This window comes from Acipenser ruthenus, chromosome 30, assembly GCF_902713425.1.
Source record: "Acipenser ruthenus chromosome 30, fAciRut3.2 maternal haplotype, whole genome shotgun sequence".
Taxonomy (NCBI): Eukaryota; Metazoa; Chordata; class Actinopteri; order Acipenseriformes; family Acipenseridae; genus Acipenser; species Acipenser ruthenus.
Window position 1 is genome coordinate 5,274,344 of NC_081218.1, and position 12,843 is coordinate 5,287,186.

At 48.2% G+C, this 12,843-nt stretch overlaps 1 protein-coding gene across 1 annotated transcript in view; it reads right to left on the reverse strand.

The window, feature by feature from the left end:
• Positions 1–11,775: 11,775 nt before the first annotated feature.
• LOC117414362 (RAC-gamma serine/threonine-protein kinase-like) overlaps positions 11,776–12,843 on the reverse strand; it is a 21,146-nt gene continuing 20,078 nt past the window's right edge. Inside the window, exon 10 of the mRNA XM_059004497.1 lies at positions 11,776–11,954. Within this exon, the coding sequence (XP_058860480.1) occupies positions 11,784–11,954 (171 nt within the window). The 3' untranslated portion in view covers positions 11,776–11,783. The remainder of the gene's footprint in view (positions 11,955–12,843) is intronic.

A 12,843-nucleotide genomic window follows, 5' to 3' on the forward strand; every position in this document is an offset into this window, starting at 1 on the left:
AGAGACACCGCTCTAATGAGGCAACTCTTTGTGTCGATAGGGTCGCTTCCATGGACACTGAGTCCAGATGCAGACCCAAAAACTCGGTCTGTTGGCTGGGCACGAGGCGGCTCTTGTCTGGATTGACCTTCAGACCTAGCCGCTGAAGATGGTCTGTAACCATCACTGTGTGCTGTGCCAACTGCTCCTTTGACTGCACGCAGACGAGCCAGTCGTCCAGATAGTTCAGCAGTCGAACGCCTTGAACCCGCAAGGGGGCTAAAATGGCGTCCATACACTTCGAAAAGGTTCGAGGAGCTAGAGACAGGCCGAATGGCAGGACACAAAACTCATAGACCCTGCTCTGAAATGCGAAACGTAGGTACTTCCTGTGACCCGGACAGATGGGAACGTGAAAGTACGCATCTGTGAGGTCTACGGTGGTAAACCAGTCGCCCTGCCGGACAGACTGGACAATGTGCCTGTGCGTAAGCATCTTGAACGACAACACCCGTAGGTATTTGTTCAGTACACGCAGGTCTAGAATAGGGCGGAGCCCGCCGTCCTTCTTTGGCACAAGGAAGTATTTGGAGTAGAACCCCTGGTCGGTCAGAGCAGGGTCTACTAGTTGAATGGCACGCTTCTTGAGCAATGCCTGTATTTCTGCATTTAGAGCTGAGGACTGAACCGAGTCCTTCACTGCAGTTACCACCACTCCCCTGAAGGGGGGGGGGGGGGTTTAACCGGAACTGAAGGGTGTACCCGGTGATTATAGTTTTGCGCACCCAGATGTCGTTGGTGCATTGTTGCCAGAACAGGAGCTGTGGAACAGTGTAGGGGTGGGTTAACGGCTGCCGGGGTTTCTCAGGGCTGCTTAGGCTGCGCTCGCTCACGAGGGGCCTGACCAGAGCCACGAGGGCGTGGTCTGCTACCTCCTCTGGGGCGCCACCCTCCGCGCTGCGGTCTCGCAAACGCGGGTTGGCTGCGTGCTGCAACCCCCGAAGGGGCGCTTTTACTGCCCTGTGGGTGCGCCTGCTGCTGCGGCGGCGCCCTGCGCCATTGGCGCTCCTGCGGCCGCCTTGGCTGGAAAGGCTTGCTTGGCCACATCTTAGCCAACTGCTGCGACGCCTCACGCGCCTTGACGGAGCGTTGCAGCATCTCCTCCACCGCTGGGCCAAACGTGTGCCCCGGGGATATAGGAGCATCTAACAACGGGGCCTTATCAGGCTCCTGTACCCTGGCCTGTGAGAGCCATAGCTGCCTCCTTGCTACTACTAGGGAAGCAATGCTCCTGCCCTGTGCTCGCGCATTTAGCTGAGCCAGCCTGACCAAAAGCTGTGCAACTGCACCCAGCTCGGTACTGAGCCCGACGGATGGGGACTCAGGCAGGTCGCGAATCAGCGCCGCCTGGTAGACTGTCAGGAGGCTGGCCACGTTGGACAGTCTAACTGCCTCTGTAGCCGCGGCATAACCCTTTTTTAGGTGGGCCTCCGTAATCCTACACTGCCTGTTAGGGCAGGAAGGGTCCTTAGCCAGCCCCGAAAGTGTCGGCGTCTTTACTAGCGCGGCGAACGCGGTGCCCACTGGCGGAAACAACGCCAGCCCAGCTTCGCTCGCCCCGTGCATGGTGAAGGCCGAAGCCTTGCGAGAAGTCGCAGGGGCGGAGGCCGGTGCTCCCCAGGTGGACTGCACCTCCTTAATAAAATCCGGGAATGCCGGGAGCATCCTGGACTGAAGGGGCGGAGCCGATGGCAATTCAAACAGAGAGCGACGTGTTGGCTCTGATGCAGGCCAGTCCACGCCTAGATGGCGGGCTGCCCTCTCCACCACTGACCAGATAGGGTCATTAGTATCCAGCACTTCAGGGTCGTCCTGCCCAGAGTGCAGGGATGCCACCTCAGGCTCTGTGTCTTCAAAGAGCGGGTCTGCATCAGATGCGTCCCTTGAGACAGCATCGGCGTCCCACTCTACTTCCTGGGGAACTGGTGGAGGAACCATCGGCTGACTAGCGCTGGGTCCGGTAACCATCTCTGGGGCCCGAGGCGCCACGTTCGCTAGAGTCATGAGGAGGGATTGTTGTCCCATCATGAGCTCCATGAACTGCGACATCTTGGAGGTGAGCTCAGCCACCCCAGATGTGTCCTGATGCCGTCTACCCCTTCGAGGGGAGCGGGAGTGTCTTCTCCGGCGAGGCGATCGAGATCTGGATCGCGACTCTCAACGGGGGCGAGCCCCGCGAGAGGAGGGGCTGCGGGAACGTTCCCGAGCACGCCTAATTGGAGACCTTTGACCAGCTGTAAGCTGGGAAGATGGGCTCATAGGCTGAGACGTCGCCGGCAGCGACACGATAGACGATGGTGGGGCCGAGACGGTGTGGGACGAGCCCGAAGATGGGGAACGACCTCCCACCGCCTTCCTAGCTCTCTGGCGTAGGGTGCGTGTTTGAAACCCCGCACATAGCTGGCAGTATGCCCTGTCTGCCAGGGCAGATGCTGCATGGTCCGGCTCTAAACATGCGACACAGTCCTCATGAGGGTCGCTGGCAGGCAACTTGGCCTGACAGGTCACACAACGGTGGAACCCAGACATATTGACGTCAAAGACGAGAGCCGAGGTGCGCGCGTTGAGCGCCGAAACGCTGGGCACCAAGCGTCAAGCACCTGATGTGCGTGCGTCGAGCGCCGCCACGTCGAGCGCCGAGGCGTCGAGGGTGCGTGCGTCGAGCACCGAAGCGTCAAGCACCGAGGTGCGTGCGTCGACGTCAAGGGTGCGCGCGTTGAGGCGTCGAGCGCCGAAGCGTCGAGCGCCGATGCGCCAAGCGCCGAGCACCGAGCGTCGAGCGCCGAAGCGTCGAGCGTCGAGCACCGAGCGTCGAGCACCGAGGTGCGTCGAGGGTGCGTGCACCGAGCGTCGAGCGTCGAGCGTCGAGGCGCGTGCGTCGAGCGTCGAGGGTGCGTGCGTCGAGGCGCCAAGCGCCGAGCACCGAGCGTCGAGCGCCGAAGCGTCGAGCGTCGAGCACCGAGCGTCGAGCACCGAGCGTCGAGCGCCGAAGCGTCGAGCGTCGAGCACCGAGCGTCGAGCACCGAGGTGCGTCGAGGGTGCGTGCACCGAGCGTCGAGCACCGAGCGTCGAGCACCGACGTTGATGGAACGTGCACCGAGCGTCGAGCACCGAGCGCCGAAGCGTCGAGCGTCGAGCACTGAGCCAAGGGCACAAGCGCTGACACCAAAAGCGCCGGAGCGCGAGCGCCGAAGCGCGAGTACCGAGTGTGGAACGCAAGCACAGACGCCTAAGCGTCAGCTGACCCGCCAAGCGGAGACGCAAAGTGCTGGTACAGTGTCTGGTGCTGTGCAATACCTACCTGAAGGTGCTGGGGATTTTGCACGTTGGTGGTTGTCTTCCTCTGTATAGTGAAGGGAAAAACTTTTTTTTTTTTTTTTTTTTTTTGTGGACGCTGCAAAGGGAAAGGGAGTGTAGTGCAATACCACGTGGCGGGAACACGCCGCGGGGGGGACACTGCAGAGCAGACTACCCGCACACACACACGGTATAGCCTAAGCTAGACCGAGGATGCAATTGCGCGTGGCCAAGGCCAACGCAACACGCGTCCGACACACAATGTAATATATAATAATATATAATTACACAATAAATACAATATATATAGAATATATATATAAAAAACCCACACAGTAAATAATAAAAGAACAGAGGAAAGACGGGGAGACCACGAAGAACGCAATGCCGAAGCAAAGCGAAAAGGAATATATAATGTAAACACAAAATATATCCTAAAATAATACAAATACACAATAATAACAATAATAACTGAAATAAACTCGGAGAAGGGGATAAACCAGCTTCTCAAGCCTAAGCTTAGTGAGTACAATCAGTTAAATTAGCTCTAAGTCCTACCGCTACTGATGCTGAAGGCAAAAGAGGAAGTGACTCTCCGCGCGCTGCGTATAGTAAGCTCCCAAGGGGGCGGCTTTACACGGCAGCTTGCGCGGAGGCCTATCGGCAGCTTTGACATAAAGCTCAGCCAATCCCTACTGCCTGACGGCAATGTCCCATACCTTGATGGTTATTTTCGACTTGAAAGGGAACAGTAGCGCACTATTGCTTTGTCTAGCAATATGTCTAACAAAAAAGCATAGCTAAATACATCACAAAAAAAAAACCTGTCTGCTACAATCAGCACAGATTATTACAATATTAAATAAAATACCCCATTGTCAGTGTATGTCGTTTAGAACTCGGAATGAGCCAAATTGTAAAAATAAATAAATAAATAAATAAATAAATAAATAAATAAATAAATAAATAAATCAATCAATCAATCAATCAATCAATCAATCAATCTGAAATGCAAATAAAAACGACAGCATACGTCCAAGACAGTGTTTTCATTCCTAAAGAGGAATTTCAACGTCTTACAAAAAAAAAAAACACACCCACCCCATCACATACATAAATGCTGTTTGCAGCTGCCAATAATGTCCAGCAATTAGGAGGTATAACACTTGATGGGCTCGGAGCGACACGACACTGCTCTTTGCGTAACCACCCTCGTCCCTCACGGAAAATAAATAAATAAATTCAAAAATATATAAAAACCCAAACACCCGATGATTCCCCCCCCCCCCCCCCCCCCTTCAGGCCGGGGTGAAGCAGTACTCTTGAAAAAGGATTCCTATTCCTGTCTGCTGGCAGAGTAGGAAAACTCAGGGAACAGTGCGAGCCGCCCGTTATCCACGCAGTCCATTCCGTCTTCGTCGACTGAGGAGGGAAGCCAGCCTGCTAGTTAGAGGGAATCTACAATGCTGTGAGGGTAATAGTGTTGAAAAACAGAAAGAAGCAGGCTTCCCCAAAAACATAGCGTTAAAAAATACATTTCCCCACGTGCAGGCTACAGCCATTTAAATAACGTACCTGTCATTTTTTATTCTCATTGTTTAACACCCTGACAACTTTTTACACTTACAAAAAAAGTCTGTTTCAAAGCTCTCCTCAATATGGCCATTCTAGTGCACTGGGGTTTGAGATCTGTTCTCTAAATCACTGCAGGAAGAGTGATTAAATAAATAAAAACACACACACACACACCATAGCAGTTGCTGTGGCTTTTCTGTTCTGTACCACACATCATGGACCGGTGCTGCCGTGTCACCAGTTTCATAATGTGGGCAGTAATCCGGACACTCTCAGTGCACTAGAGCGGCCATTGTGAAAAGAGCTTTGCAACCGAGTTTTAGTGCAAAAAGTTGTGAATGTGTTCAAAGAAATGACAGGTCCGTTATTTCACTCGCTGTAGCACCATGTGGGGCCGTGGAACGTTGTATTTCTCAGAAGCCCACTTCTTGACTCTAAAGGGCTCTTCACACTATGACGTTTATTCTCTGCGTTCAACGCCCAACGTGTCGCCGTTTCCAGCAGCGCAGAATATCCTGTTCATGATAAGCAAAACAAGAAATATGTTGATAAAGAACACAAAACAGAAAATCTGGGGAAAATATCAGCAAATCGGAAAGTAAGCAGTATGGGTTTGTTAAAACAACCACGCTGTTCTGACTACAGGTTTTTGTTAAATGTCCGGGTGTAGCTTTTAGAAAGTGCATAGATGTATACTCACATGTTAGTGTACGTCTACCCCCCCCCTCCCCCAATGTAAACCTCTGTCTGTGCTGACAGTACCGCCAGCCTGTGTGTACTGTATTTATTACAAAAAATCAATCCAGATGCATCTAAATGATTGCGTTTGTTAGTCCTGTCTGTACTTATAATTGTGTTTAAACAATGGTTTAGTTGCCAATAACATTGTTGAGATGATTTGTTCCCAATCCACCCTATCTGAGATGATATAAATCTATACAGTACCATGTATATTCTCTTCAGGTGTTGCACAAGACGCTGGTACTACAGCGTTGCTCATTATTATAGAGGGATTCCGCCTTCTCTCTCTCTCTCTCTCTCTCTCTCTCTCTCTCTCTCTCTCTCTCTCTCTCTCTCTCTCTCTCTCTCTCTCTCTCTCTCTCTCTCTCTCTCTCTCTCTCTCTCTCTCTCTCTCTCTCTCTCTCTCTCTCTCTCTCTCTCTCTCTCTCTCTCTCTCTCCTTTGGAGCAATAACCATGCAGCAGCTTGCAAGCGATCCATATTGCCTTCAGATTGTATCCAAAATTGAGCACAACAGGGTGGTGATCGTGGCGTTTATCGTCCAAAAATCGAACCTGTTTCGCTTTTATTTTTATTTTTTTGTCCGCAGTGAATTTCTCTTTTTTTTTCCACAGCGATTACGCTGAAGCATGACAGGTGCTATTCAATTCCTCAGGTTTGATTTGATTTTACCGCAGAAAATGCAGTGAATAAACGCTGTAGTGTGAACAGCCCTTAACGTACCAGTCCTGGACTTAATAAGGTTTCTTATTTCACTATTTCCTGATTTCTAGAAGTCTAACACAGTATCGTTTAGACTTTCAATTTGTTTAGTGACATCACCAAGTGTCATAACAGTATCTGTGATTTAAAAGAAAACAGTCCACGTTTCACAACTAAATCACATTGAATTACTTTATACGCAATAAAATTGACTTAAAAAAAAAAAAAAAAAAAAAAAGTTGGCTTACATTTTTCCGGAGGAGTTATTGCAATCGTCTGAGCTGTAAATTCTTCCTCAAAATACCTTGTGTCTGTCTCGGAGGACACCTCAGGCTTAAAATGAGGTATAAGCTACAAAAGATAAGACAGAAGATCTTCCCACTAGAACCCAGGGCTTTACTGTGTTTTATGAAAATGCTCTTCAAGCCTGATATCTGTTACTAGCTGTTGTCTAAATTGCTGTTTCAGGTTTTTCACTCCATCTCATGCGTATGATTGTGTGTGACACACGCATCCACAATGTCTGGAAATCACATCCCAGCCTGGCATTTAATGTAGTAATCCTGTATTTGCATGGCTTTTCACTGTATGTAATGTATTAGGCATTTTCCTCTCTAGTACAGTGCTTTGGGATGTGATCCACTATGAAAGGCGCTATATAAAATAGATTGATTGATTGATTGATTGCTGCAACTTACCGGACCTGCTTGTCTTCTGATAAGGTTACCATGGACCACTATCCCATAATTCTTTACTACTTCTAAAACCTGCTTTTTAAACCTGAGAAATGCTGTTGAGGTGAATTGGTGACCTCACCTTTTTGTCTGCGTTATGGAACGAGTAGGAGAGAACATAACTGTGAACAAAAGACAAATCTTGAAGTGCATCGATTTCTGTTTTTATTTATTTTTTGTGTAATACATTCTCACTCCCTTGCGTAGATCTGCTTTTTAGCTAGTAAAACGTGTGCGTTCAGGAAATGGGCCAGAACGTGTACACTTTAAAACAGCATACCTTTCCCCCCTGAATCGTGTATCCAGCAATGCACCATAACAAAACGAAATCCTTTGCAACTGTACATTAAGAACTATGAAACTACAGAAAGTCTCTCGAATGTAAACATCCAACACTTTGTATGTCCAGCTGTTCATCATTGTGATGCAGAGCACGCCATTGCCTGATGAAGTTTCTATTTCGTTGTTTGTACCAGTTTTGTAAGGGTGGTTATTAAACTACAGTTGTGCAGACACACTGCAGACCGAACAGCTGATTATTACACTCCAGCCATGGGTAAATCTGCAGCCAGTCTGCCTGGAAGTCCATCTCTAAGCTTCCCTTCAGTGACACTGCTTTGTGCTGTTAGATCACTAAGGCTGTATATCTAAGCCTCTAGTCCGGCTGTTCCCAACCTTGGGGTCGCGCACAGACACTCAGCAGTGTCATCTTATTTTATTTATTTCCACTTGGCAGGGTGATTGATGTACTATCAGCATAACTGCAAATGCGTCATCAGTCTATTCCACAAACATTTTCAATGAATTGGTTTATTTTTATTAGGGTACAGTACCACGTGTAAGACTGCGCAAGATTAATACGTACGTTTCCTGTTTATGAAGTGCAGTACTTTCACGCAGGGCAGTTGCAACTGCGCCACACGCTTCAGCGTTAAACCAGCGTGTATACAGGCTGGCTGAAATACGTTACAGGACACAGAGAACCCCAACATGGATGCTTTTCTACGAAAAGTTTCTGCTTCTGGATTTACACATATTGAAGTGAACAGGGAAGAAAGGCCGTGGTGTGTTTAGTGCCAGGCTGTGTTGTCTGCGGAGAGCATGAAACCTAATAAAACTTAAACGTCACCTGAGTTCACAACACAAGGAACATGAAGGAAAGCCAAGGTCGCTTTTCGAGCGTTATAAAAAAGAATGGACTTGCCAGAAGTTAAAATTCAAGAATGCTATGTCCGTGTCGGTGCAGTCACAGAGGGCCTCGTTTGAGGGGAGTTATCGAATTGCTCAGTGCAGGAAACCAATTACTGCTGGAGAAATGTTGGCCTTGCCTGCTGCAATTGACACGGTCAGAATCATACTTGGGTAAAAAAAACTGAAAGCGATAGCGCTCTCAAAACAATACCGTCAAGCGCAGGGTAGAAGCGATTGCTGTGAATCAAGAAGAAACACTGAACAAACGCCTGCAGCAAACGCACGCATTTGCTCTTCAGGTCGACGTGAGCACTGAGATTCGCATTTCTTAGCCTATGTGCGCTACATTTGGGAAGGAGACATTTTTGAGGATATACTTTGTCTGCCTCTTTCTAAAAACGAAACGACACAATAAATGTTTGATGTGCTGCAGGGCTACATACAGGAGAAAAAACTCCCTTGGAATGAATTGGTGGGATTGTGTATTCACAGAGAACAGCTGGCATCAAAGGAACCGAGTAAAGAATTGAACAATGTTTTGCAAAATGTCGATTGTGAATTTCATCAAGGCTCAGCCACTTCACGCTCGTCTCTTTGCCTAGATGTGCGACAAAATGGGGTCCCAGCACGATGCTCTGCTGTTCCACAACGAGGTTAGGGGGCTCTCAAGGGAAAAATTTCTTGAACCATTTGTTGAACTCAAAAGACGAGATATGTGCGTATGCAATGGATCACAACAAAGAGGAATTTGTGATCTTTCTGTGTAATAGTGATCTGTTGTGCCTGCTGGCATACCTCAGTGACATCTTTATGAAGCTTAATCTAAATCTCAGTCTGCAGGGCAAACATACACACATTCTCATGCTCAGCGACCGCATTGATTGATTTGTGAAGAAAATCGCATTCTGGGGACTCGGGAATAGGAACTACAATTCGTTCCCTCAGCTCTCTGCCTTCCTCACTGAACACCGGAATGGAGCCTCCGACACAAGTGAGGACTGCCCATCTCCAACGACTAGAGGAGCGGTTTGGGACGTTCTTTACAAACCTCCAGGACATAGGGCAGCAGTGTGGAGTAGTAGTTAGGGCTCTGGACTCCTGACCGGAGGACTGTGGGTTCAATCCCAGGTGGGGGACACTGCTGTTGTACCCTTGAGCAAGGTACTTTACCTAGATTGCTCTAGTAAAAACCCAACTGTATAAATGGGTAATTGTATGTACAAATAATGTGATATCTTGTAACAATTTTAAGTCGCCCTGGATTAGGGCGTCTGCTAAGAAAGAAATAAATATATTATTATTATTATTATTTTTAATAATAATATCGGGACTGGACATTTCTGTGTCAGCCTGATGCGATGAATCTGCCATCAAATGAAGTAGAGCAGCTCATTGAACTGTCCTGCGATCGGAGGATGCGATCTTCATACTCTCTGCTTGGGATCGTTTTCTTCTGGTTCAGTGTGAACACACACTACCCCGCTCTGTCAACACACACACACACACACACACACTACCCCGCTCTGTCAACACACACACACACACACACACACACACACTACCCCGCTCTGTCAACACACACACACACACACACACACACACTACCCCGCTCTGTCAACACACACACACACACACACTACCCCGCTCTGTCAACACACACACACACTACCCCGCTCTGTCAACACACACACACACACACACACTACCCCGCGCTGTCAACACACACACACTACCCCGCTCTGTCAACACACACACACACACTACCCCGCTCTGTCAACACACACACACACACTACCCCGCTCTGTCAACACACACACACACACACACACACACACACACACTACCCTGCTCTGTCAACACACACACACTACCCCGCTCTGTCAACACACACATACACTCCCCTGCTCTGTCAACACACACATACACACACACACTACCCCGCTCTGTCAACACACACACACACACACACACACACACACACACACTACCCCGCTCTGTCAACACACACACACACACACACTACCCCGCTCTGTCAACACACACATACACTCCCCTGCTCTGTCAACACACACACACACACACACTACCCCGCTCTGTCAACACACACACACACACACACACACTACCCCGCTCTGTCAACACACACACACACACACACACTACCCCGCTCTGTCAACACACACATACACACACACACACACACACTACCCCGCGCTGTCAACACACACACACTACCCCGCTCTGTCAACACACACACACACACTACCCCGCTCTGTCAACACACACACACACACACACTACCCCGCTCTGTCAACACACACACACACACACACACACACACACACTACCCCGCTCTGTCAACACACACACACACACACACTACCCCGCTCTGTCAACACACACACACACACACACTACCCCACTCTGTCAACACACACACACACACACACTACCCCGCACTGTCAACACACACACACACACACACTACCCCGCTCTGTCAACACACACACACACTACCCCGCGCTGTCAACACACTCTCTGTACTTTGCTCCATTCATTTTCCCTTCTACCCTGACAAGTGCCCCAGTCCCTGCCGATAACATCCCCATAACATGATGCTGCCACCACCATGCTTCACAGTAGGGATGGTGTTCTTTGGGTGATGCGCTGTGTTGGGTTTGTGCCAAACATAACGCTTTGCATTTAGGCCAAAAAGTTCAATTTTAGGTTTGTCAGACCACAAAACTTTTTGCCACATGACTACAGAATCTCCTGCGTGTTTTTTTGCATACTTCAAACAGGATTGAAGGTGGGCTTTCTTGAGTAATGTCTTCCTTCTTGCCACCCTACCATACAGGCCAGATTTGTGGAGTGCTTGGGATATTGTTGTCACATGCACACTTTGACCAGTATTGGCCATAAAAGCCTGTAGCTCTTGCAAAGTTGCCATTGGCCTCTTGGTAGCCTCTCTGAACTCCTCCTTACTCGGTCATCCAGTTTTGGAGGGACGGCCTGATCTAGGCATGGTGTCATACACCTTCCACTTTTTAATAATCGTCTTGACCGTGCTCCAAGGGATATTCAAGGCCTTTGATATTTTTTTTATACCCATCCCCTGATCTGTGTCTTTCAACAACTTTGTCCCGGAATTCTTTTGAAAGCGCCTTGGTGCTCATGGTTGAATCTTTGCTTTGAAATGCACTACCCAGCAGAGGGAACCTACAGGAACTGCTGAATTTATCCTGAAATCATGTGAATCACTACAATTTAACACAGGTGGAGGCCACTTAACTTGGTGTGTGATTTTGAAGGCGTTTGGTTACACCTGAGCTAATTGAGGATTGCTATTACAAGGGGGGTGGACACTTATCCAACCAAGCTATTTCAGTTTTTATTTAATTAATTTTCTACAAATTTCTAGAATATTGTTTTCACTTGGAAGTTGTGGGGTAGGATGTGTAGATAAATGAAAAAAAAAACTATTTTAATGCATTTTAATTCCACGCTATAAGGCAACAAAAGGTGAACATTTTGAAAGGGGGTGTAGACCTTCTATAGGCACTGTAGCTCTCAGTGTGGCGTTGCTGTTTAGGGGAGAGCCACGGGATGATCTCCTCTTCCTCACCGAAGCCCCTGCCTGGATCAGGAGACCGAGAGTGCTTCGTTGTCTTGCTGGCTGAAGAGAAAGAAACGCAGCATATATTAGACTTCAGCCCTGTGACTCTTAGCAACTGCTGTAAGAAAAGAAAGGGAAAATCACAAAGTCGGCCGGAGTGGGTGGTGTCAGACCAGAGCCAGGAAATAAACAACGGAGACTTGGGGTTTTGGTAAAGCTGAGCGCGTCATCGCGCTCACCATTTAATAATTAACAGAACAGAAAATAAAAGGTTTGAAACAAAACAGGACACGGCACTTCACGCCAAAATAAAGAGACAAACAAAACGGACTATACAGTGCACGGACAGACACACAAACAAACACGGTGAGTTTTAAATAAACAAGTATTGTGCTGGTCCTACCAGCACGTAATAGCAATTGATATTTTAAAGTTATTTCTCCTTCTCTCTCTCACCCGTTCTCCACTCTCGAACACCCAACCCCGACTGAATGAAAATGTGCATCTATATATACTGTTGTGCTGGGATTCAATTACTAATTAATTATTCACTTGAATCCCAGCACGTGAATTAATTCTGTGCAACCCCGTGCTCACATATTACATTTAACCAGCACGTGAAGTGATTTGTGCCGTCCTCGTGCCTAAATACAAATCTACACTTTTTAAATACATGTGAATACATTGGTACACGTTTATATCCCGTGTACCAATGACTATACACCAACATTAATACACGCACACAACATACAACATATAACACACAAATGCACACAGGGGAGGGGCACATTGCCACAGGCACTTGTCAGGATAGAAGGGAAAATGAATGGAGTAAAGTACAGAGAAGTCCTTGAGGAAAACCTGCTGCCCTCTGCAAGAAAGCTGAAACTGGGACGGAAGTTCACCTTTCAGCATGACAACGACCCAAAGCACACAGCCAGAGCTACAC